This window comes from Callionymus lyra, chromosome 3 (genome assembly GCF_982586985.1).
Source record: "Callionymus lyra chromosome 3, fCalLyr1.hap1.1, whole genome shotgun sequence".
Classification (NCBI taxonomy): Eukaryota; Metazoa; Chordata; class Actinopteri; order Syngnathiformes; family Callionymidae; genus Callionymus; species Callionymus lyra.
In genome coordinates, this window is record NC_141820.1 from 9,566,152 (window position 1) to 9,592,302 (window position 26,151).

General features: G+C 36.3%; 1 protein-coding gene across 1 annotated transcript; it reads right to left on the reverse strand.

Annotated features, from left to right (window-relative positions):
- Positions 1 to 1,778: 1,778 nt before the first annotated feature.
- galnt12 (UDP-N-acetyl-alpha-D-galactosamine:polypeptide N-acetylgalactosaminyltransferase 12) lies at positions 1,779 to 24,204 on the reverse strand. The gene is made up of 10 exons (XM_087786377.1): positions 23,461 to 24,204; positions 21,819 to 21,988; positions 20,005 to 20,194; positions 17,370 to 17,555; positions 17,177 to 17,294; positions 15,684 to 15,860; positions 10,639 to 10,770; positions 10,445 to 10,558; positions 9,180 to 9,335; positions 1,779 to 6,533 (listed from the first exon to the last, which is right to left on the reverse strand). The coding sequence occupies exons 1-10, from the start codon at positions 23,814 to 23,816 to the stop codon at positions 6,396 to 6,398; spliced, it is 1,737 nt and encodes a 578-aa protein (XP_087642503.1). The 5' UTR covers positions 23,817 to 24,204; the 3' UTR covers positions 1,779 to 6,395.
- Positions 24,205 to 26,151: the final 1,947 nt, after the last annotated feature.

Below are 26,151 nucleotides of genomic sequence, written 5' to 3' on the forward strand. Positions count from 1 at the left end.
AAACATCAAGAAGGGATTCGAACTCAGTATCTTTTAATAACAATTTGTCTTCTGTGGCAAAGAACCAAAGGCATTTTGTCGTGTCAATTATTGATGGTCTTTCTACCACTTACAGTAAAAAGTCCATAATGTACTGCAACAGAGAAATCATATCTTTTATTAAATGATTCATTTTTCTCACTCCAAGTATTTCACTGTCTACATGTCCAGCCTTATCCCCCAGAGTTAATAAAGAGTGACCATATTCGTGAGTCCCCCAAAAGGGGGCGCTACAACGTGAGATGGAGTTGTTGTTAACTCACAAGGGTTTTTCCTGAAGGTTCGAGAGTATTTTTGTTGGCTTCTATCTCAGTTCAAAGTATTTTCTGAATCCTTGAGGACACTTAAGGAGACACTAAAAAAAGACAGAACCCCCAAAATCCAGATGAAATAGAACACATGGTTAAATCTGGTTCATTTGATTTTAAGATGATTTTAAGTCAAACTGGGAACAGGATGTGATTTAACTTTGAAAGATTTGATTCATTTTATTGAAATGTTCTCATATATGTAAATCTTTTTGAATTGTTTTTAAACAAACCGACAACAATAGTAAATAATTAGATACAATGTGAGTAAAAAAGGGTAAACATTATAATGTTAGTATAACTTGTATAACAATAATTTCTGATCATCTATATATTGATTTTTTTAACCAAGCCTGAAAGACTTTTACACACTTTTTTAAAGTTTTTAAAGAATTAGTGATATTTTTGGTTTGTTTGGTATTCTGTGGTTCTTGGACTTTTCTTACAAAATCAACAAAAGAAAATTGAAAGAAAGATTTTAGAAAGTTATTTTGCTAATTTTATGATTTTAATTTTTCACAATTATGAAGAAGAAATCTTTTTTTTTGATGCCAGGAACTATTGTAGGTTGTGTTCGCGGGGACAGTCTATATTGACGGACCTCGCAAAAAGCACCTGGATTGGACTTAAGTGCTACATTTTATAATTAAATTAAAATGTAATTGTTTATAATTATTTCTGTTGAACCGAATCTTGACAGACAGACAGACAGACAAAAATTCTACTTTGCTAGCAAGGCTAACATTTGAGTTTTATATTTTCTTAACTCAGTAAAAAATGCAATTTCAACTATTTCTATTTTTTCAGCGTGAAAGAAAATAATAAAATAATAATAATAATAAGATAAACATTAAATAACGATTACAATTTTTTTTTTTAATCAAAATAAATATAAAAAAAATTGTTAAAAAAAAAAAATTTTTTTTTTTTGAAAGGGATTTTATAACTTAGTTAAGCGATAGAGACGTTTGTGTCGACGCATCTGAAAAGTTTGAATAAACATCAATAAAATAAAAATTAAATAAATAAAAGAATAAAAAAAGAATAATTAAAAAACGTCATCATTCAAATAATAACAATTCTTACCCAAAGTTGCTTCAAATTCTCATATGTTTTTTCTTTAATCTTCTTTTTTCCTTTTTATTCACTTATTTTGATTGTACAAATAGCTTAACAAATATGACCATGTTAATAAATGTACTTAATTTATTGACAATTAACAATCCAAACAATCCAAATTTAAAAACAAAAAACAGTGAAGCATCAAAGGCATCATTTTCCTGATAATAATTTGGTTTAAAATGTTCTCTCAAAACACTCTTCTTAGTACAAATGAATAAATGTACCTTCAGTTTAACAATAAAAACTGACGATTATAAAGTATCTCAGTGAAATTGTGTTTAATTCATGTTGGAAAAATAAACGCTCAAATATATTCATCTCGTTTATTAGTTCGACAGTAAAAAACAAAAAAACAAAAAACAAAACAAAGGACAAAGAAATCAATCAAAGCCAAACATCAATTTGTATCACAGAAAACAAAAAGGAGTGAAAAGAAATTGTATTGAGATCCAGCGACGAGTCTCTCGGTGACTCCAGCACAGTTTCAATAACACGCCTGACAACAGGTCCAGAGACGAGGGAGGCGAGGGAGGCGAGGGAGGCGAGGGAGGCGAGGGAGGCGAGGGAGGCGAGGGAGGCGAGGGAGGCGAGGGAGGCGAGGGAGGCGAGGGAGACGAGGTGATGTAATGCAGCTCAACGGGGCTCGACATGAGATTTTTCAACACTGGACACATTTCAAATATTCAGCAGGTGTTGCAGCAGGTGAGCGGAGACTCAACGAAAACAGCACTTCCTCTCTCTGCAGAATCTCACTTTCGTGAGACGTCAACTTAGTGATACAGAGACAGATCTGTACTGATGTTTTTTTGATTCAAAAATTTTTTTTTTTACTTTGCGTCTTTCGTTTTTGTTTTGCAAATCTTATCTTACGTGTTACCATGGTTACTTATGGTTTATAGATCAATAAAGTGTGTGTGGAACAAAATATTTCCGATTAAAATATATATATATATATATATATATATATATATATATATATATGTAAGTAAGTAAGTAAGTAAGTAATATTTATTTATATAGCGCTTTTCGAGACCAGGGTCACAAAGCGCTTAGACAATCAAAACAATACTCAAAAAAGTACATACTTTAAAGATCAAGATAATACTGAGAACAACACAGGAGTTCGAGAAATTCAAGGAAAAGCCTGAACAAATAGAAACGTCTTAAGATGTTTCTTAAAGGAGTCAGTAGATCCATCAAGCGCAAAGAGAGAGAAGATCGTTCCAAAGCTTAGGAGCAACAGCCTGAAAAGATTTCTCTCCTCTGGTCCTGAGCCGTGTGCGTGGAACCATAAGTATCTCTATAACATATATATATAAGTATAAGTATATATATAAGTATTATATATATATAAGTATGTCTACAACTAACGTGCAAATATTCACTGGGTTTGTTCATTTTTCGATTGCAATAAAACTCCTGGCCTGTAGATGGCGGCAGTTATTAAGTGCTCTGCGGCTAAAGGAACGATGAACTCCTGGGTAATGACTGAGGACAAGAGGATACGGTTTCTATTTTTTTAAATCATAGTTCTTGTATTGTTTATATTTTTTTTTTAAAGTGTGTCTGAAATATTTATAATAACCATAGTATCGGCGATGACTGAGGACGAGAGGATACTTTTTTATTTTTAAATCTTGAATGATTTATAAAAAATGTAAAAGCGTGTCTGAAATATTTATATTTACCATAGTATCATGATAATTATTTTTTTTATGATACTGTAACTCTAATAATTATTTCTTAGCTTTAATTTTGGCTTTTAAAAACACACACACACAAACATATATATATATATATATATATATATACACACAGTATAAACACATGTATTTATATATATATTTTTTAATTATGTCAATATTCAAGGCATTTGTTTATTTTGTGTCCCAATTAATGGCAGCAGTCATTACGTCCACAACAGCTAAATAAACAGTGAAATCCCGACAGATCCCGGAGATGACTGAGGACAAGAGGATACAGTGACTCCAGCAGCTTTTAAAGCTGATGTTTGGACATATTTTGGTTTGAAAAAAAATGAAATCAGTTACGACTTCGTCAAGAGTCATGTGGTCTGTAAATACTGCAACACCAGAGTCAAGTACTCGACAATACTACACATATATCCTTGTTACTGCAGTATCACTAGATATCGTATCGTTGTCCATGTATCGTGATATGTATCGTATCTTAGATGGATCTCTGGATCTCTTCGTGCATCATAATCTCAGCTGGCAAACTCTTTCTCTTGACTCTCTTGACTCTTATGGAAAAGGAAAACCTTGACGATCAATATCTGAATCGATTCCATCAATAGTGACCAGAGCTGTGGAGACGTGTAGAGGTTACTGGTCAGGAAAGCTGTTTACTATCGTGCGCTGCTGCCAAAAACTGCAGCGACTGCTCATAAATCACTGGCCAAGGCAAATGTGTTATTGATGACGGGTCTGAGTGTGAAGGTTTTTCTGTTTGCAAGGAGGTCAAACAAGATCAACCATCAATTTGTGGATGTAGAGGAACGTTTAAAAAATACTATCCTCTGTTGCTACGGTGACTTTTTTGTTACTTTTCAACAAGTACTTTTTAATTTATCAACTTTAAGGCTATTGAGGAAAACAAATCTGATATTGCACACCCGTGTCATTCCTTGATTTCGTAAAATTTACTTGGCAAGTAGTCCATTGTTGTAGGTTTTATAACCAAAAAACTACTGTTGCACATTTGCAAAATGATTTCAAAGATTTAATACAGGACTTCTATATTTGACCTGGAAGTTAAAACACTTTTGAAAAGTCTCAAATGTTTTGTAAGTATGTATTAAAAAATGTATTCTTAAGGATTTCAGTTTTGAAAAGGGTAAGATAAAAAGACATTATGATAACTTGCTAGTCCTATTGTTATTGTGCGTCAAACTAAAAAACATTTTTAAATTAAATTATGACCATTTGCAAATATTTTCTCGGGCGAAAACCGATCTTAGAGCAAAAGTGTTTTTTTGACATCTTTAAACCCAATAAAATTGTCTTTTCTTGCGCATATTAGTTGTTGTTTTTTTATTCACTATATATATTCATTATATTGAGATATTCTGCATATTTTTAACAATCTTTTCACATTTGCAATTTAGAATTGTATAATTAAACTCACTATGAAATGTTTAATTTGTTACTTTAAGTATTTTGGCATCAAAGAAATTCAGAAGTATAAAATATAGAAGTCATTATAATAACCCGCTATTGGTCAGAAATTTGAAAATTTTGTTTAAAACAAGAAAGATTTGCAAATGTGCTTAAAATTTAAAGTCTTGAAACCCAATTAAAATGGCCTTTTCTCGAGCATCTTTGTATTTGTTTTTTCACCAGTAAATCGACTCGTACACATTTTTAACAATTCTGATTAAGATATAGTTGCAGATTTCTTTTTTGGGACAAGCTTCACATTTGCAATTAGGAATTCAGACTCATTAAGAAATGTTCCATTTGTATTTTTAATGAGTTTGTCATCAAAAAAAAGTATTCTTAGAAATTTAAAATAAAAAAATAAATTTATTTTCATGCTGAAAACCTTTTTTGCTAAAAAAAAAAGGTGTATTGACGTCTTGAAACCCAATTCAATTGGGTTTTTTCTCCACCAATAAATCGACAGATAGACATTTTTAACAATTCTGATTAGGATATACAATCTTTTTCGCATTTGCAATTGAGAATTTTAATTATCAAACTCACTGAAGAAATGCTCTATTTTTTACTTTAAGGATTAAAAATTACAAATTAAAAAATAGTATAAAGTATAAAATAGAAAGGTCATTATAATTACCTGCTATTGTGCATTTTCAAATTTCTGACCATTTGCAAATCTTTTCTGGCTGAAAACCTGTGTTGAAACCTAATTAAATTGTTTTTTCACGTTCATCTCTGCATTTTTTTTTCCACCAATCAATCAACTGATACACATTTCTAACAATTCAAAATTAAGATATTCTGCATATTTGTAAACATCTTTTCACATTTACAATTAGAGATCCATGGCTGTACCTTCCTTGTACTTCTACTGAACATCCTTTGACACTTTATAAAGCCACCGTTCGTGCTCGTCCGACAACACAAAAGTGTAAATTTTGCACTTTGCACTCACCACAGGAGTAAGTTAGTGTCACTTTTGCACCGGTTTTACCTCCATAGACTCGGCTTTACAACTGCCACGAGAGGGAAACACCTTTTGACAGGAAGTGTTGGTGATGAAGGATTTTTGGGGGGTCGGTGGGGGGGGAGGTGGAGGACCAGGGAATCAATCAGACAAGCATCTGGCTCCTGTGCACACCCGAGACCCTTACGACCGCCTCGGTCCTCGGGGGACGACACGAGCGGCCACAGATCAGACACTCGGATGGGGACGAATCCCACGTCATTGATCAACAACAATCAGGACATTTTTTTTCGTCAATAATCTCTAAAGATGAACAAATATTCCCTCACGTTGTTAAGGCCTCAGATTAACTCTCAGAGTTTCAGTGCAAACGCCAGCAAAACTATCTTTCTTTTCTTGGAGAAACTCACGCCGGTGCTTGAACACCGGCTGGTTTATTTCCTGCTACAAATACACGTCAGCAAAGGGAAGATAATGGAAGTAGAGGAGCGTCAGCGCCCTCTATTGGAGGAGCTGCAGAACGTCGCAGCATCTCAGAGTGCAGTTTGTGCGAGTGTTTTATTTATATATTTTTTTTAAATAACCACTTCAGTTTCCATGGACATGTTTATAAATACATTTCCTTCATTTTCCAGCAATTTTTCAAAACCCCAGCATCCAGGAAAAAATAAATAAGATTCAAATATTATTTTTTTTCTAGTCGGCGTCAAACATTTGTGTCAGTTTTGAGCGATAAACGTCCAGCGCGGAACACGACGTGTGCAGAGAAAACGGCTTGGTCTACATGCGTTCCTGAAAGTACCACTGTTGTCGGGCGCCGCCGGAACAGGGTCGGAGCGCCGGCGCCGGAGTCCCGTTGTCGCTCTTGTCCACGGCCTCCACGCACTTCTGGCTGCCGGCGTGCACCAGGGTTCCGTCCTGCGGGGGAGCAAACAGGAAGTGGGTCGAGCGGGTGAATAATTAAGGCTTTGCTTATGAATAACTGAGAGACGTCGCCAACAATTCTGACGTCTACGAGAACTCAAGGATTCAAGGGGTTTCATCATAATAGAGTATATTGATTTACTGCATTGAAGCAGTAACATATATTTTTTTTAAATGCTTGTACTTATGCATCTGTGTAACAAGGACGTACTTGTAGTATTGTCCAGTACTTGACTCTGGTGTTGCAGAATTTACAGACCACATGACAGAGAAGAATATATCCAAACAAAGCCGCTGGAGTCACTGTATCCTCTCGTCCTCATGACTGCTGCCATCTAGCGGCCATCCTTCCATTATTTATCTATCCTTCTGTCATTCATCCATCCATCATCCATCCTTTCATTATTTATCTATCCTTCTGTCATCCATACATCCATCCATTCTTCTATTATTTATCTATCCTTCCATCACTCATCCATCTATCATCCATCATCCATTCAGCCTTCCATTATTTATCTATCCTTCCGTCATCCATCCATCCATCATCCATCCTTCAATTATTTATCTATCCTTCTGTCATTCATCCATCCATCAATCCATCCATTATTTATCTATCCTTCTGTAATCCATACATCCATCATCCAAACATCATCCATCCATCCTCCCATTATTTATCTATCCTTCCATCATTCATCCATCCATCATCCATTATTCATCTATCCTTCCATCACTCATCCATCCATCCATCCATCCATCATTTGTGCATCATCCATCCATCCATCCATCCTTCAATTATTTATCTATCCTTCCATCACTCTTTCATCTATCATCATCCATCCATCCATCATGTGTGCATCATCCATCCATCCATCCTTCCATCCTTCCATTATTTATCTATCCTTCCATCTTTCATCCATCTATCATCATCTATCCATCCATCCATCATCCATCAGTACTTCCATCATTTATCCATCCATCCTCCCATTATTTATCTATCCTTCCATCATTCATCCATCCATCATCCATTATTTATCTATCCTTCCATCACTCATCCATCTATCATCATCCATCCATCCATCATTTGTGCATCATCCATCCATCCACCCTTCCATTATTTATCTATCCTTCCATCACTCATCCATCTATCATCCATCATCCATTCAGCCTTCCATTATTTATCTATCCTTCCGTCATCCATCCATCCATCATCCATCCTTCAATTATTTATCTATCCTTCTGTCATTCATCCATCCATCAATCCATCCATTATTTATCTATCCTTCTGTAATCCATACATCCATCATCCAAACACCATCCATCCATCCTCCCATTATTTATCTATCCTTCCATCATTCATCCATCCATCATCCATTATTCATCTATCCTTCCATCACTCATCCATCTATCATCATCCATCCATCCATCATTTGTGCATCATCCATCAATCCACCCTTCCATTATTTATCTATCCTTCCATCACTCATCCATCTATCATCCATCATCCATTCAGCCTTCCATTATTTATCTATCCTTCCGTCATCCATCCATCCATCATCCATCCTTCAATTATTTATCTATCCTTCTGTCATTCATCCATCCATCAATCCATCCATTATTTATCTATCCTTCTGTAATCCATACATCCATCATCCAAACATCATCCATCCATCCTCCCATTATTTATCTATCCTTCCATCATTTATCCATCCATCATCCATTATTTATCTATCCTTCCATCACTCATCCATCTATCATCATCATCATCCATCCATCCATCATTTGTGCATCATCCATCCATCCACCCTTCCATTATTTATCTATCCTTCCATCACTCATCCATCTATCATCCATCATCCATTCAGCCTTCCATTATTTATCTATCCTTCCGTCATCCATCCATCCATCATCCATCCTTCAATTATTTATCTATCCTTCTGTCATTCATCCATCCATCAATCCATACATTATTTATCTATCCTTCTGTAATCCATACATCCATCATCCATCCTCTCATTATTTATCTATCCTTCCATCATTCATCCATCCACCATCCATTATTTATCTATCCTTCCATCACTCATCCATCTATCATCATCCATCTATCATCATCCATCCATCCATCCATCATTTGTGCATCATCCATCCATCCATCCTTCCATTATTTATCTATCCTTCCATCACTCATTCATCTATCATCATCCATCCATCCATCATGTGTGCATCATCCATCCATCCATCCTTCCATCCTTCCATTATTTATCTATCCTTCCATCTTTCATCCATCTATCATCATCTATCCATCCATCACCCATCCATCCATCCATCATCCATCAGTACTTCCATCATTTATCCATCCATCCTCCATCATTCCTTCCATTATTCATCCATACTTCCGACATTCATCCGCCCATCAATCATCCATCCATCCATCCATCCATCCATCCATCCATCCATCCATCCATCCTTCCTTCCTTCCATTATTCATCCATCCATCCATCCATCCCTCCCTCCATCCATCCATCCATCCTTCCATTATTCATCCATCCATCCATCCATCCCTCCCTCCATCCATCCATCCTTCCATTATTCATCCATCCATCCCTCCATCCATCCATTACTGATCCTTCCATCATCCATTACCTCTTTGAGGACAAACTTCTGGTCGGCCAGCACAGGCTGCCCTCGTTTCCTGCACTGCTGCACCGTCAGGTAGGTGCTGATGTTGTCGCCCACGACACACCCGGCTGGTACCCTTGTGTTGAAGCGAATCTCTCCATCGGAGGAGAACTCGAAGAACTGTGGGCGGAGACACAACACCTGTTACCCGCGACAGAAGGATCCAGTAGAAGAGTGCTGGTGTCAGGGAAGCTGCTCATGAATATTCATGTGTGACTCAAACGAAGAGAGAAAATGAGCAGAGACTCTTCTATCATCTGCTGTGTGTGTGGATGAGAGAAAGAACACATGCGTCAGCTTTACATGTATGAAGGTTTAATAAACCTTGATTTACAAAGAGCTCTTAATAATAAAGCTTGTTTTATGTTGACATACATGATTTTAACTGGCATTACTTCATATGTAAAGCCTTATAAGTGTTTTAAATTAATAACAAACAACTTGTTTATGGAAAGTGTTGCCAAAAATACACATTTTTTTAATCTAATGTTTCAAAAATGTTTCTTTTTTAATGAGTTTAGTTAGGACTGATTTAAATATAATATCAACTTATTTTGATTGACAGGAAAAAAAATTAAATGTCACTTTGAGGTATTCGTTTTACCAGGACATTTTTGATTTATAAAAAGTGATACATTTTATGTCATCCTACAACAAGCAAATAGAAATCCACGACAAACAACATATTTTTGTTAATGCAATTTAATTGTTATTTTAATTGTTAAATACTTTTAAAGCCCGTCAGGATGATGAATCTCAGAATGATTCTAATGAGTAAATTACATTTTCACAGGGGCCACATTATATACTGTGATTAACAAGAGGGGCCAGACTTCAAATTTGTGAAAACCTATAATAAAATAAAAGGAATAAAAAGAACATCATTGTTTAAGATGTAATTTGATTAAATATTGTATCATTTGTGATTCATTTTATTTAAAATCCTAAAGAATAATGATAAAATATATATATTTCAGATCATTTCAAACAAGAAAATGAAATAAAATACATTTTTTCTAAATGATTTATTGTGTTTTTCATATCTCTACCCTACATTAAAGACATGAGAGGTGGACAACCAATGAGGTTCCTGGATGTAAACTAGGGTTGATGAGAAAATGGATTTAATTGGAGGACCTGACATAGCAAGTCTTGATGAGAAATACAAAAGACGTATATTCATGTAGTATATTCATGTAGTATATTCATGTAGTATATTCATGTAGTACCTGATTCTGGCCCATGCCATGACAGGGGTAGACGATCACTCTTTGTCCGAACGCCATGTGCTCACTTGCAGGGTTGTAGTCGAAACAGTAGCCAGTTTTCCCCCGGTTCTTAAACTGGGTTTAAGAAAACGGTTAGTGGACCCAACTGACCGACAAATAATGGTCATGGTCATGGTCAAGTAAGACGGTCCTACCATTCCGAACATGCCGGGCAGATCCTCTGGAATATTGATTTCCCGGTACACGTTGTCCAGATACCATCTGAAGCTTTTACAACCCAGCCGTTCTCGGAGCAACCTTCGCTCGCTCACGTCGCCAAACGCCTCCTGCAAACAAGACCCACGTCTGGTTCTTAACAGCACCAATAATCCTCCACACAGCTGCTCTAGGATCGGGACTCGTAAAAAAAGAAAAGGGTGGGACCGTGACCCGGGTTGAACCGGGACAAAGTCACGCCAGAATAAACAGTTCATTAGTAAACAAGTGATCCGCAGAGGAGGATGTTCGGTGGCACCAGCAGGAAGAGGAATGTTGGAGAGTTTGTTCAACCAAAATCCACATTTTAACAGCACTTTCTTGGATCTCGGGTCTTAAACCCAACTAGCCTGGGGGGGGGGGGGTCGCCAGTGGTCATTTCTTGGGGTTCCAGGCTGGTGTATGGAAGTATATCAGTGCCATCAGAATCAAGATTTTCTAAAGTTCTGACGTTGAAAATAAGTTGACACATTGTCAGGAAATAACCTCAATTGACATGACAGTGATTCGATGTTGTCACATGATCGTCTAAGCGTCACATGATTGGCCGAAAGTACGATCAAGTACATCGGTAATCTTTTGGTTTGTCTGGTGCCACTATTATACCAACATTTATATATTGAATTTGAAGAGCTACGATTTTTTTTGGTATATATTTTAAAAGGCTATGAATTAAAACATATTGAATCTAGAAAATGTATTTCTTAATTATTGGAATCGGAATCAAACTATATGTGTACAAAGTATCTAATTTTAAGAATGTTTAAAATTAAATTATTGAATTAAATTATCATATAAAAACAAATTCAACCTTTCAATATTCAAATTATTGATTTTTTTTTTTTTTAACTTCAATGGTTAAAAAATGAATTTATATTTTGTTGTTTAATGTTTTATGGATTTTTGTTGTAGTTTCACTGTAAGTTTGGGCAAATTATGTCTAATATAATGCGTTATTTTATTTTATATACCAGCGATAAATGATGACATTTGATCGTCTTTAGCTAAAGATAAAAAAAACTGCAATAATTCGGATTTATCACATGTCAATTTGGAAACATTGTGAAAGCAGATTATAGTCAAATCACTGATAGATAATCATGTTCGTAGTGTAGCAAGAACAGTTATTTCTTTATAACTTGGACTTTGCTTTAGTCCCATTCTTCCCTCACTTCCTGGTGAAAATGGCTTGTACACTCTTACAGCTGAAGAACAAGTCATCCCACAAAAGTAGTGACCAGCAATCCTGAGTCCACCAAACCGGACCCCCCTCAACACGCTTGTTTCGTCTTGAAATTCAGTCCATTAACTCATGAAAAGAACCGGAGATAAAGGGCAGCCTTGGCCGAGTCTAATCCTCGCTGGAAACAAGTCCAACTACCGGCTATGCAGATCAAGCTCTGGCACTGGTTGTATAGGGATCAGGGAGTCCTTATCAGGGTATTCGATATCCCATACTCCCGGAGCACCCCCCACAGGACTACTAAAGGGACACGGTTGAAAGCCTTCTCCAAGTATACAAAACACATGTATGCTGGTCCGGCAAACTACCTTGAACCCACAAGGATTCTGCCAAGGGTATAGAGCTGATCCACTGGAGCCTGAGGAGTGTGACCCTCCATAAGGCATCCTACCATCCTTAAAAATAGAAAGCACAACCAGTCCGTCAATACGGAGGTACCGCCCTAGATGGCTGTGCGATGTTGCAAAGGCAGGCGAGTTACGAAGGCCACACAATATCAAGAGTCTTGAGGAACTCCAGGTTGATCTCATCCAACTGGGGCTTTATAACCACCTATGATAACTCAGTCTCAGATATTTAAGAGGGGTGACCTGCTTGACAAGGTGCTTGAACACCTTGCACACCAGATATGCCCCCCCCCCCCCCCCACAATACTGTATCATATATTTATTTTGTGTAGAAAATAAGTAATTAATTTACAATGGGAATACAAATATTCATGGCGTTTATCCATGTTTGTGTTTCAATTCTGCCCACTAGATGGCAGCAGTCATTACATCCTCCGCTGCTAAAGTGACAATGAAACCCTGAGATGACTGAGGACAAGAGGATACAGTCGACTACAGCAGCTTTTAAATATGATGTTTAGACATATTTTGGTTTAAAAAAAACAACAATGAAAACAGTTAAAACTTCGTCAAGAGTCATGTGGTCAGTAAATTCTGCAAAACCAGAGTCAGGTACTCGACAATACTACACATATATCCTTCTTACTACAGTATCACAATATATCGCAATCTATCGTCTATTTGCCACAGCATCATGACAGATATAATTTCTTCTTCTTTTTTAAAAAAAAAAAAATTTCTAGCCAATACACACTCCTACATAGGACGGCCCTACGTTGCCTTTTCGGGCTTAGGACAACAATCTACACTTCCATAACGCTGCACAAATCTGTTAGAGGAAGAACTGTAACCTGACAAACCTGACAAACCTGAACAGGTTCCTGAACAGGTTCTTGAACAGGACGACACAGAAGTATTACTGATAAGCAAAAACTAATAAAAATTCAATTCAAGTGTTCAATGTATTCAGGTGGTTTCTTCATAAGTCTGGTATAATTTTTAGGGTTATGTATTGGCAAGATTCTGGCAATAACATCTGTATCACGATGCAGAGCTAACGATATAATATTTTGGGAGTTATTGCGATACTGTAAGAACAAGGATATATTTGCAGTATTGTCGAGTACTTGACTTTTAATTTACAGACCACATAACTCTTGACTAAGTCGCTTTCATTTGTTTTCAAACCAAAATATGTCCAAACATCAGCTTTCACTGCTGCCATCTAGTGGCAGTGTTTTTAATTGCAACACAAAGATGAACAAATGCTGTGATTATTTTACTTGTAAATAAAGAACCCTAATAGTGGAAGTGTTAGGAGCAAGAATCCAGCGATACGAAACATATTTTAATATGGTCAACTATACCATATATAGTGATACTGTAGTAACAAGGATATATTTGTAGTATTGTCGAGTACTTGACTCTGGCGTTTTAATTTACAGACCACATGACTCTTGACGAAGTCGCTTTAATTTGTTTTCAAACCAAAATATGTCCAAACATCAGCTTTTTAAAGCTGCTGGAGTCACTGTATCCTCTCGTCCTCAGTCATCGCCAGGCTCTGGCCAGATAACATTGATGCTTTTCATGCGGAGGACACGCTGCCATCTAGTGGTCAGAGGTTCATTTGAAAGAGTATCGTGAAAAAAATAAAAAAATATAGTGTTGTATCACTTTCTACAACCCCTAATACATGTATTTTTGGTATGGGGGGGGGGGGTATTCAGGGCCATTATTGTGATTCAGTGAAATCTTTTCTGTTTGAATACATTTCCAAATATTTAAAAATGACAGATGGCAGCTGGATTTTAAGAACAACCTCTTGTGAGTGACACCTCATCTGTGTTTAGAGAGCGTCTCCACTTAACTACACTGCCCACACACACCAGCCAGCGATGCTCTCGCGGCGCCGAGGCCGGGGTGGGTGACACCGGTCGAGGCCGGGGTGGGTGACACCGGTCGAGGCCGGGATGGGTGACACCGGTCGAGGCCGGGGTGGGTGACACCGGTCGAGGCCGGGATGGGTGACACCGGTTGGCACGGAGTGACGCGGAAAGCTGGTAATCACACACCGGAATACCGTGACACACGTGTCAACTTGGGGTGTCTGCCGCTCACGTATCCAGAGTGTCACTTAATCAGGAAGGTTGTGACAAAAGCAAGATAGTGTTTGTTTGCAGTTGGAGGTGACAGGCATTGAATTTAAAGGGATGAATTCGACTCATTTTCTACTCCAATCATGTCGACTAAGGGTTAGAAAAAGTTGTAGAGTAATCCATGCCTTTTTTGGAGTTACAGGAAAAATTAATCTCCATCTTGTATTGAAGCCTCGACAAGAGAATTTGTTCAGAAAGAAGTTAAACAAGTCTATATTTTAAGCTGAGCTGTGTCTCAAATCCCATATTTATCTTAGTGCACTAGTAAGTATGCATCAGGATAGTGTACATACTAACTAGTAACTAATTCTCCACAGATAGTATGTCTCAAATCAAACTCTGCTGCTACGCACTAACAGGAAATGACGCAACAGCTTCTTCTTCTACTACTATTTAATGATAATTCATCCAGCTGTAGGAACACTATCGCCACCTACTGGCAGCATGTTTGGTTTGGATCAAGAAATATGAGAAACAAATAATTTGCGAGATATTTACGCCGGTATCAGCACCGAAGACGTGTCGTCCTCCTACTGCTGGCTATAAATGCACCTGTAATATATAATATATATATATATATATATATATATATATATATATATATATATATTATATATATAATATATATAAATATTATATATATATATATATATACATGATGTAACTTCAGTTTACAATGTCAACGTCACTAAGATTTTGGCCGTTTAGGGTAGAAAGTGTCCATCGATGCATACTCAGTTTTGTGGGCGTTTAAGTACGCATACTAAGAATTGAGACGCACTTATGCACTAAAAATACTAAGTTTAAGTACGCAAGTATGTGATTTGAGACACACCTCTGGTTTGTAGCAGAAGCTAAAATGTTCCCATTATGCACGAGATTTACTCTTAAGACTCTCTTCTGTGTTGACAAGCTTTAAATACATACTTATTAGATTTATTTTCCAGAACTATTTCTCATGTCGAGGCTTCAATCCAAGAGGGGCGTTACAGACGAGCAGTACTGAGGCATTTGGTGGATTTAAGTGTCTTTTTGAACGAAGAAAAGTAGGCTTCATTCTCGAGCGTCATATAAACATATGGACCGTGTAACTCCACAAAGACACGGATTACTCTGATACGTCTCCAAACCCTCAGTGGACATAAGGGCGAGTAGAAAATGAGTGGAATTTGAATTCAGCAACATCTCCAGTGCCAACATAAAGTCTTCAAATGTCTCTATTTATAGGCACTCACCAGGCGGGCGTGGGGGCTCCGATGGTAGTAGACCTGCTTGAAATCGTCCATCCAGACCTCAGCCGCTCGCACACTGTTGGCCAGGGCTTTGCTCCGGGAGTACGGGGCCTTCTTGGGGAACACGTGACCCACGTGAGAGCAGGGATGGATCTCCAGGCTGCCTCCACACTGCCAGATCTGTGAGGACGATTCACCACACAAGCGTGGAGAGTTGGTTAACCACGCAGCTGGTGCTGGAAGATTCATCAGAACAAAGACGGTTTCTTTCTTTTAATGGTGTTTCAGAGGAAATATATTTAGCAAAGAGTGCTTGGGTTTAATAAACTTTAGAGAAGTGGTTCTCAAATGTATTTTTTAAACTGTGAACCGGTTTTATTCTGGCTTTCATTGACACTGACCAGTGCTTTAGAAATGGAGAATAGGGACAAGAAAAAGGGACTTTATGTGTAATGAATAATACATCTCACCAAAACACTTGATTATATGAAGCAAAAAGAGTTTATTTTTCACTCATTTATACTTTATATATACTTTATTTTAGTAGACGAGACCAAAAAAAAGCATCTTGACAAGAGTCACAGACTCATTTTTATCTCATAGCGGATATAACTACAGAGAAAATTGGTTTATTTTCCCAAAAATTAAAGCTCATTTGAGATAAATCACTACAAAAAGATTGGGGAGACTAAGTCTTGAACCCTGTCACAAGATTTGGTTAAATACCTTCTTATTTATTCCAGTAAAACATCAATAAAAAAAAGCAAAACTGTAATACCTGTAAATTAATCATAGAAATTCTGATCGAGTCCCGTAAAAAGGTGATGTTTAATACAATTATTCCCTGATATAAAGTAGTAGATTGTTATGTCGCGGTTTATCATCCGTGCTCTTTATCTTTATTCACTTAATCACAAACAGATTTACAGTAAACACAGTTTATTTGAACAACCGATAACCGGTTGGGTCAGAATGTAAGCCACCACATTAAACAAGGGATTGGATGTATTGAATTACTGTATTTTCAGCACAATTAGGCGAAAAGGATTATAAGGCGCACCTTCAATGAATGGCCTATTTAAGAACCATTTTCATAAATAGCACGCACTGGATTATAAAGAGCATAGAATAAAAGATACAACCAAACAACCAAGACACACTCGCTCAAACCGGTGGCAGTAATATTACTCCATAGTCGTCCGCCATGATGTGACATGCGTTGTACATCCTGCCCCGTGATGATGCAATGATGTAATCCCGCCCACGGCTTGTAGGCTCAGTCGGTGCAGAGTCAAGTGTTTGTAAACAAGTCACCCAGCAGGTAATGTTCATTTATAAGGCGCTCCTCATTATAAGGCGCACTGTCGTTTTTTGAGAAATTTAAAGGCTTTTAAGTGCGCCTTATAGTGCGGAAAATACGGTAAAAAAGGATCTTCTTCAAGGAGCCACTAAGTTAAATCTATCCATCTATCTATCGAAGATTTGAAGACACTTACCCTGAAAGAGAATTCCAGATTCTCTCCGCCCCAAACTTCCATCCCAGTGTCGTACGTCCCCAGGTAGCTGAAGTATTTCTTTCCGACAGCAAAGAGACCTCCGGCCATAGTGGGGGATCTGACAAACAAAAGCAATGATTTCAGTTCAAATCCTCGAGCGTGGATACACAAGAACTCCTCTCGGTTGGCCGACCTGATGACGTCAGTGGGGGATTTCCTGCGTTGGCGCTCCTCCTCCGGGACGGGGTGCCACGTGAACACCAGCCTCCAGTCGAAGCCCCCGATGTTAGGCTCCCCAGAGTTCCCGAAGTACTGGAAGGTGTTCCAGTCAATCACGTCTATGACCGGGCAGACGACCGCCGACGGCTCCTCCTTGATTCTGACGCAAGAATTAAATATTTTTCATTTTTTCGATATCGTGACCTATTAAGATGTTGCGTTAAAGATAAGGAATGACAATTAGGGGATTATCAACCAATATAAAGAGAATTCCAAGAAATACTGAGAAAAAGTAATTTGCTTGGCGAGTGTTTGATAGGAGGTCAAACAAAGAGAAAATTTAGATATAAAGAGCCTCAAAATTTAAAAAAACAAACGCATTAAGACTTGTATTACATTTTTTTTGAGGCGACTAAAGGACTTTTGGTCCCTGGTGTGGTTGAGTTTGACATCCTTGCCCTAAACTCCCCTGTCTGTAAACTACTGTACACAAGAAACAACAAAAACCCAAAAACTTTGAGAACGACAGAGTCCAAAATGCACTTTAGCTTAAGCTTCCTTTTGACCACAATCATACATGACATATTAAACATATAACTATTATACGTGTCAGCCCTTCAATGTAGCCAAGTGTAGCAGTAATGTGTTTAAGTGAGTGAAACTTAAGTGTCCAGTAAAAACATGAACCAGCAAAATGAAACCACTTGAACATTCCAGATCAATGTGTTGAATTTTTTTTATTTTTTTTATTAGTCATTTGGAATACAAGACGTGCCTAGCCATGTAGACCAACAAATGACATAATTAAACACGTGACTAAATGTATAAATATATTTGCACTTTGTCATGCCTTGCACTTTGCACTTTTTATTTGCACTTTGTGCTTGTTTTTATGAAATTATCGTCTGCTGTGAACTGGAAACCCTGTTTCCCGAAGAGGATTTCTATCCATCTATCCATAAATAAATGTATATATGCACAGAAATATCACTTATCTTTGAAAAAAAAAAAATATTGAAAATGTACATTTATTATTTTGTTTATTTATACATTTATTCATATATTTATCATTTAATTAATTTATAATCCCAGAGGGATCCAAAGGCATGTAAAGACATGCAATGGCTCAAGGGACTGACTTTTTATGTTTTATTCAGAGGATTTTTTTTATAAAGAACAATTTTAGAAAATTATCACTTTCTGAAACACAGTTCTTATCTTCATCTTAATTAAAAGATTAAAATTGGCCAGCCTACTCCGTTTTCTCATTGCCAGCTAAAACATTGAATATAAATAAAAGACCAAGAGGAGGGAACATAAATTAATAAAAAGCTTAATGTATAAACATATAATGGCATCATTCCGACAAAAATTAAAATCAGATGTAATTCATCCATTTTGACATTTTTATATTTATTTTTAACATGTATTTATTTATACATTTAGTTATGTATTTATACATGTATTTATCTATTAATAATCATGTCATTTATTGATTTATTCATACATTTAGTTATGCATGTATACATGTATTTATCTATTAATAATCATGTAATTTATTGATTTTATTTACACGTTTAGTTATGTATTTATACATGTATTTATCTATTAATAATCATGTAATTTATTGATTTATTCATACATTCAGTTATGTATTTATACATTTATTTATCTTTTAATAATCATGTAATTTATTGATTTATTTATACGTTTAGTTATGTATTTATACATGTATTTATCTTTTAATAATCATGTAATTTATTGATTTATTTATACGTTTAGTTATGTATTTATACATGTATTCATCTATTAATAATCATGTAATTTATTGATTTATTCATACATTCAGTTATGTATTTATACATGTATTTATCTTTTAATAATCATGTAATTTATTGATTTATTTATACGTTTAGTTATGTATTTATACATGTATTTATCTATTAATAATCATGTAATTTATTGATTTATTCATACATTCAGTTATGTATTTATACATGTATTTATCTTTTAATAATCATGTAATTTATTGATTTATTTATACATAATATATATATATAAACATATAATGGCATCAGTCTCCGACAAAAATTAAAATCAGATGTAATTCATCCATTTTGACATTTTTATATTTATTTTTAACATGTATTTATTTATACATTTAGTTATGTATTTATACATGTATTTATCTATTAATAATCATGTAATTCATTGATTTATCTATACATTTAGTTGTGTATTTATACATGTATTTATCTATTAATAATCATGTAATTTATTGAATTATTCATACATTTAGCTATGCATTTATTCATGTATTTATCTATTAATAATCATGTAATTTATTGAATTATTCATACATTTAGCTATGCATTTATTCATGTATTTATCTATTAATAATCATGTAATTTATTCATACATTTAGTTATGTATTTATACATGTATTTATCTATAAATAATAATGTCATTTATTTTCCTTCATACATGGCTCAGCCCTAGAGGAGATGTCATGGAACAGTCACCAACATCATCTCCAAAGTTTCAACCATACATCCCAACTTTATTTATAAAGCGCCGTCTTCACGGACACGACCAGCAGGACGTCTCACCTGAGCAGCAGAGGCTCCAGCCAGCCGTCGTGACACTCGCAGTGACAGTCCAGGAAGGTCAACACCTCCCCGGTGGTGATGGACGCTCCCAGTAACCGGGCCCGCACCAGACCCTCCCTCTTGGTGGCCCGGATCAGCCGGACTTTCCTCAGCCCGGCGATGTAGCTCTCCAGTGGCTCCTTCAGGTGATCTTCACATGAATAAATAAGTGGAGACGCTTAAGCACGACGACCGGTGGAGATTTAATTCAAGGAGGTTTTGGATTAAAAGGTTCATGACTCGTTAGGAACTGAATTTACAATTCAAATTAAATGTCCTTGACACCATTTACTGAATGACAGATTCAAAAACCCACATTTGTTTGACTTATAAAGTTTATTTAAAGACTCATCTCCACCCGTTTCCACGTTATTGTTCTCTTGTGTTTGTCTTTTTTCAAATAGCCAGGATGTAACTTTCTACTTCCTTCTCAAAGTCAAACACAACCAGAGCTGCCACTTGTCACCTTCAGTGCCACGTTGTACATTCGCTGGACTTTAAACTGTAATATAAATGACCTTTAATAGTAGAGAGTCAAATATAGAGTAAACTTTTTCTGTTTTAGCAACACTGGTGGCAGCAATAATACAATACACACAAAAAATGAATTTTTAGTAATAAAATTAATTGAAAAATATTGCTTTAAAATTCATAAATTCATAATTAATTAATAGATTACCAATAGACATTAACTACGACCAATACAACCATATAGTACAGATGATGATGATAATGATTCAGAAACAACAACCAGGAAAAAAAGAAAAAGAAAACAAGAATCTTTGTGAAATTTGACAAGAACCTACCTTGTTCGTTTTCTATAAAACTCTAAAAATTATATTCATTTCTGGTTTATTTAAATACAATTTGTATTATCTGTTTACATTATTAGTTAATTTTATATTCCCACTTTTATCTAATGACTTGTAATTTTATTTTAATTTATTTTATTCGATACTCTCATCAACATATCTTATCTTTCTGTATATGTCGGTTTTAATTGACATTTTTTTGCCTTCTGTAATTTTATATTTTCTTAATAGCTTATTTTAAGATATCTTAATATTTGTATATTGTGTAAAGTTTATATCCTGCCTTTTTACTGTTATGTTATTGTATTTTTCCTGTACATTTCGAGAAGTTTTTCCAACATTGTTTTACTGAATTTTATTATTATAAGTTATTTTAAGTGTTTATCCATAACCGTTTCTGCTAGAATTGTGAATTGCTCTACGGACATAAATAAAAGTAATATATCTTTTTTTTCCATGAAACTATATCTATATTTAACAAGTCTGTTTATTTTTCGTGTATTTTTTTTGCTTTAAAATAATACTTTATTTTTTAATCATAGTTATTTTTATTCATTTAGATGAAATAATGAAAATATTGTGGTATTAAAACATGTTTCAAGTTATTTAAATTACAGTGAAATTGTACTGTATTAAATGCGAAAAACATTTGATGATCATTTAAAACTTGTCAAATACTTGTTATAAAAGTAGATCAGGCGTGTCAATCACAAACGACACCAAAACCTTTAAGCAGTAGAAGTAATGGCTCAAAAAATAAAGTATATTTACCCAACAGGAAGTAGGGGTCTCAATTATATGTTGTCTTTTCCATTATTAAGGCTAAATTTATCTTAAATATCTCCAGTGTATGTTCTCCAGTTTTACTCGAACTGTTGACATCCATCATCTCTGTCCCTTATCTTATCTTAAACACCGACATCTCCATAGGTCACCGGATCAGAGCAGGGATTGAGAGTTCACCTCTGTCGCTGTAGTCGTCCACCAGCACCACCTCCTTCAGCAGAATGTCCGGCGACGTCTCCAGGACGCTGTGGACGGTTCGCAGTAACGTGGACCAGGCTTCGTTGTAGAAAGCGATGACCACGGATGTGGTCGGAAGAGACCTGTAGTCGTACTTCAGGTGTTTGCAGCTGCAACAGAGGAACACTGGTTGGAATCGCAAATAAAGCTATTGGCATTTAAAGATGTATCTGAAAAAAATAGTTTTTTGGCTTTAAATTAATATTTTATTTGTATTTTGTTTTATTTTTATAAAGTTTGTCAAATTAAATGATGAGTTGTTTTTTATTTATTTACAATTATCATGTTAAAATTCACAGCGTTTGTTCCTTTTTTGTCTCACAACTGATAATGACTGAGGACGAGAGGATACGGTCGTAATTAAACTTCCGGCCACTAGATGGCAGCAGTCTTCGGCTGATTAAGGAACAATTAAATCCCGTAAGATCCCAGAAATGACTGAGGACGAGAGGATACAGTGACTCCAGCAGTTTTTAAAGCTGATGTTTAGACATACAGTATTTTGGTTTAAAAACAAATTAAAACAGTTACGACTTTGAGAAGAGTCATGTGGTCTGTAAATACTACAACACCAGAGTCAAGTACTCGTCTATACTACACATATATCCTTGTTACTACACATATACCTCAACATATCGTATAGTTCCCCCTGTATTCTGATAGATCTCACCAGATCACCAGATATTGCCAAAACACACCCCTAATAAACGGTGTCGGTCCCAACATAGGTACTGACCACTGCTGGCTTCAGCGTGAGATAATACAGTTCATAATGTTATGGTCGACTGAGGACACTTACATTTTTGAAATCATGGCTTTATCAGAATATTGAATAGTTTAACATCTCAAAAACACTTCTTTTTTTTTAAATGTGCAAAGTAAGTAAGTCATTTTTATTTGTATAGCGCTTTTCCAGACCAGGGTCACAAAGCTCTTAAACAATCAAAACAATACTCAATAAAGTATATACTTTAAAGGTCAAGATAACCATCAGTCAAGTCGACGTCCGATTGGCCGAAGGATTGACGAAGTAGCTCTGTACTCTATTGGTAATGTCTGGTAACCAACGTTTTTTTTAGTTAGAATTTAAAAAGCTTGGGATTAAAAACTTGAATTTAATTACGTTTATTGAATTATTGGAATTATCAAAAATGTTAGGTTAGGTAGAACATGTCTCCTTCGGTCAAATTCCTTGTGTAAAAATCCATTACATTTACATCCCAATCAAAAGAATATATTATTTAAAAATATACATACTTTTGATTTAATTTATTTAAATCAATTTTATATTGAAACAAATATTTCATATTTTTTTCGTCTAATCAAAATAATATATTATTAAAAAATATACACCGTTTTGATTAGAAGAAACAAATAGGAAATATTTGTTTCAATATAACATTGATTTAATTCAATTAAATGCCTAAAAAAAACAACTTTTCAATAAAGATCTTCAAAGTTTGAACCCTTGAAAACTTCCTTCAATATTGTGATGACACTAATAAATACTTGCTCAACAATGACTTCATGACATTTCCAAGTTTAGGTAGAACTTTATGGAAGTTTATTCAAGTTTACTCACAGCGCGTTCCATCTCTCCGGGAGTCTGCGGTGCAGCGAGATCTTGTCGCTGACATACGTGTTGATCTGATGCACTTTAATGCTCTCCTCCTCCTTCTTCTTCTCCTCCTCGCCCAGCGTCAGCCTGACAGCTCGACCCATCTCTCCCGGGGCGTGGAGGTCCAGCGGCGGCCTCTCGTACACCGGGCTCCTCAGCTGCTCCTCGCCCGGAGACGCCGCCGGATCCTCGGGCGCCTCTCGCCGGGACGAGGGACTCACCTCCACGGAAGACCTGGAGACCAGCAGGTACCCCAGCAGCGTGGCTCCGAGGAGCAGGAAGAGGACTTTGGATCGAGTCCTCCGGGCGAAGGCTGCCATGATGGTTCAAAAGTTCTTGGAGGTAAAAAAAAAAAAAGTTTTTTTCTCCGAGAGACACATCAGGTAGAGTTGGTCTCGAGAGCCGCACGATCCGCGACCTCCGCCGCCGCCATTTCGAACCTAAGTTTTGTCAAGTTCTTCCCTCGAAGAACGAGAGAGAGACTGTCGGAGAAGTTGTCTTCTCCACCCCTCCTCTTCCTCCACCTCCTCCTCTTCCTCCTCCTCCGCTACTTTCTTTCGACTCAGGCCGGATTAACACTCGAGGATTAAATGATCTCGGATTAAACTTCAAGATTTGACTAAATCTCCGTCAAAATGTGTCAATAATAAAAAAAAAATTAAAAAAAGTTCCGCCGCTTTCGACTCACTTTGGTGACGTCACAACGCGACGCCCTTTGTTTCCAGACGTCAATCAAATGCTACTTTTTTTTCCCCCTGGAAATCTTTTTTTGTTTGTGTGTCAATAGTGGGTTAGTTTCAATTTTTTTAACGCTTTCTGTAAAATTAATTTAAATAAAATTATTGTATTAAAAAACTAGTACCATGATGTTCTGTTCTATGTTAGTCTTCGTATCCTTTGTATTTTTTATTTTTCTTTGATCTATGTTCTTTATCTTTAGCTTAGATTGTATCATCTTATTCTTTCTCTTCTTTCTCTATATTCTAGTTCTTATTTTATTTTGACTTATTTTTTATGAAAAATTGCTGTATTTGCTGTGGCTATTGGAAAAAAAACAATCAATAAAGTTCGACCTTTATTGCTGGCATTAATTTCAAGAGAACTAATGCGTTAAATCGACCTTGGACCTCTATTGTATCATCAGGGTTGTGTCTGTTTGTACAAATCTCTCTTCACTTAAATATTGACCTTAGAAAAGGATCTTTGAGACCCGCCCACTGAAAACACTTAATTTCTCTGGAAGTACATTTTCTTGACCATAACCACGCCCACTCTGCTGTGATTGGTCAAACGTCATCCATCCAGGAAGTCTCCACCTCCAAGGGACTCGTTGTATAAACAAAGTGGGGTGTGATCACAGCTGGACCGGGAGGTGAAGTGAAGCCACCATTGCGTCATAATGGACTCTCGTAACCTCTCGTTCGCCCAGATTTCAGAGCAACTTTATAAAGTTTCAATCATTTTTTTATTAATTTCCTCAAGTTTTTTTTGGTTTTATTTTTAGTGAACAAGAACATTTCAGAGAAAATCTGGTCGTTTATTTCAAAATAAAACACAAGACTAAAACAGAAATTATATGTAGTACTTTATTTTTATTTTTGTGTAAATAACAAATGCGCCAAATACTGGTTTAAGCCACTTTTGCTAGATCTGATTACATCAGAAAACTGGTAGCAGCAAATAGGAAAAACCCCAAAGTTTTGTTTGACACGATTAATTCTCTCGTGTCTCCTGCTCCTCAAATCACGCCGGTCTTCTGTGAAGCTGACAGCAATGCATTGTTGAGATTTTCTATTGACAAAATTAAATTGATCAAAGAGAAAATCTCTCCCCCTTTGTTGGGAACCCCTACTGTCTCTGAGCCCATCTCCTCCTCTTGGTCATCCTTCACTGCTGTATCTTTGGGTGATATTTCAGCACTAGTGAACAAGATGAAACCCTCCTCTTGCTCAGATGACGTCCTTCCTTGTAGGCTTTTTATCAAAGTATTTGATGTAATTGGCCCCTGGGTTACCAATATGGTAAACCTCTCCCTTTCCACAGGGGTTTTTCCCAATGCATTTAAACATGCCATTGTGGAGCCTCTGCTCAAAAAACCAGGCTTAGACCCAACTGACCTCAGTCATTTCAGGCCTATTTCTAAGCTCCCTTTCTTGTCCAAGATCTTGGAGAAGGTGGTGACTGAGCAGGTGTCTTTGTTCCTGGATCAGAGCGACATCCATGAGAAGTTTCAGTCTGGCTTCCGTAAACATCACTCTACGGAGACAGCTTTACTGAAAGTGTCCAGTGACATCATGATGTCGGCTGACTCTGGTAAATTCACTGTTCTGGTTCTCTTGGATCTGTCCTCAGCCTTTGACACAGTTGATCACCAGATCCTGCTGAGAAGACTAAGGGATGAAGTGGGACTGTCTGGGTCTGTGTTAGAATGGTTCTCATCTTACCTTTCTGGGCGCAGTTTTAGTGTATCTGCCAATCAAATGAGGTCTGAATCGGCAGATCTGTTGTGTGGAGTCCCTCAAGGTTCTGTTCTGGGTCCTTTATTGTTTTTGCTGTACTTGATTCCCCTTGGTAAAATCATTCAGAGATTTCCAGATGTTTCTTATCACTTATCTTATCATTTTTGCTGATGACATCCAGCTCTACTGCTCTTTT

What these genes read in the sequence shown, in the direction of transcription:
- galnt12 (XM_087786377.1), bottom strand. Translation starts at nt 23,816, where the DNA reads ATGGCAGCCTTCGCCCGGAGGACTCGATCCAAAGTCCTCTTCCTGCTC. An exon ending in ATCTGGAATTCTCTTTCAGG is followed by an intron (nt 15,861 to 17,176) that starts GTAAGTGTCTTC and finishes TCGTCCTCACAG; the next exon opens with ATCTGGCAGTGTGGAGGCAG. An exon ending in GGAGCCCCCACGCCCGCCTG is followed by an intron (nt 10,771 to 15,683) that starts GTGAGTGCCTAT and finishes TCTTGTTTGCAG; the next exon opens with GAGGCGTTTGGCGACGTGAG.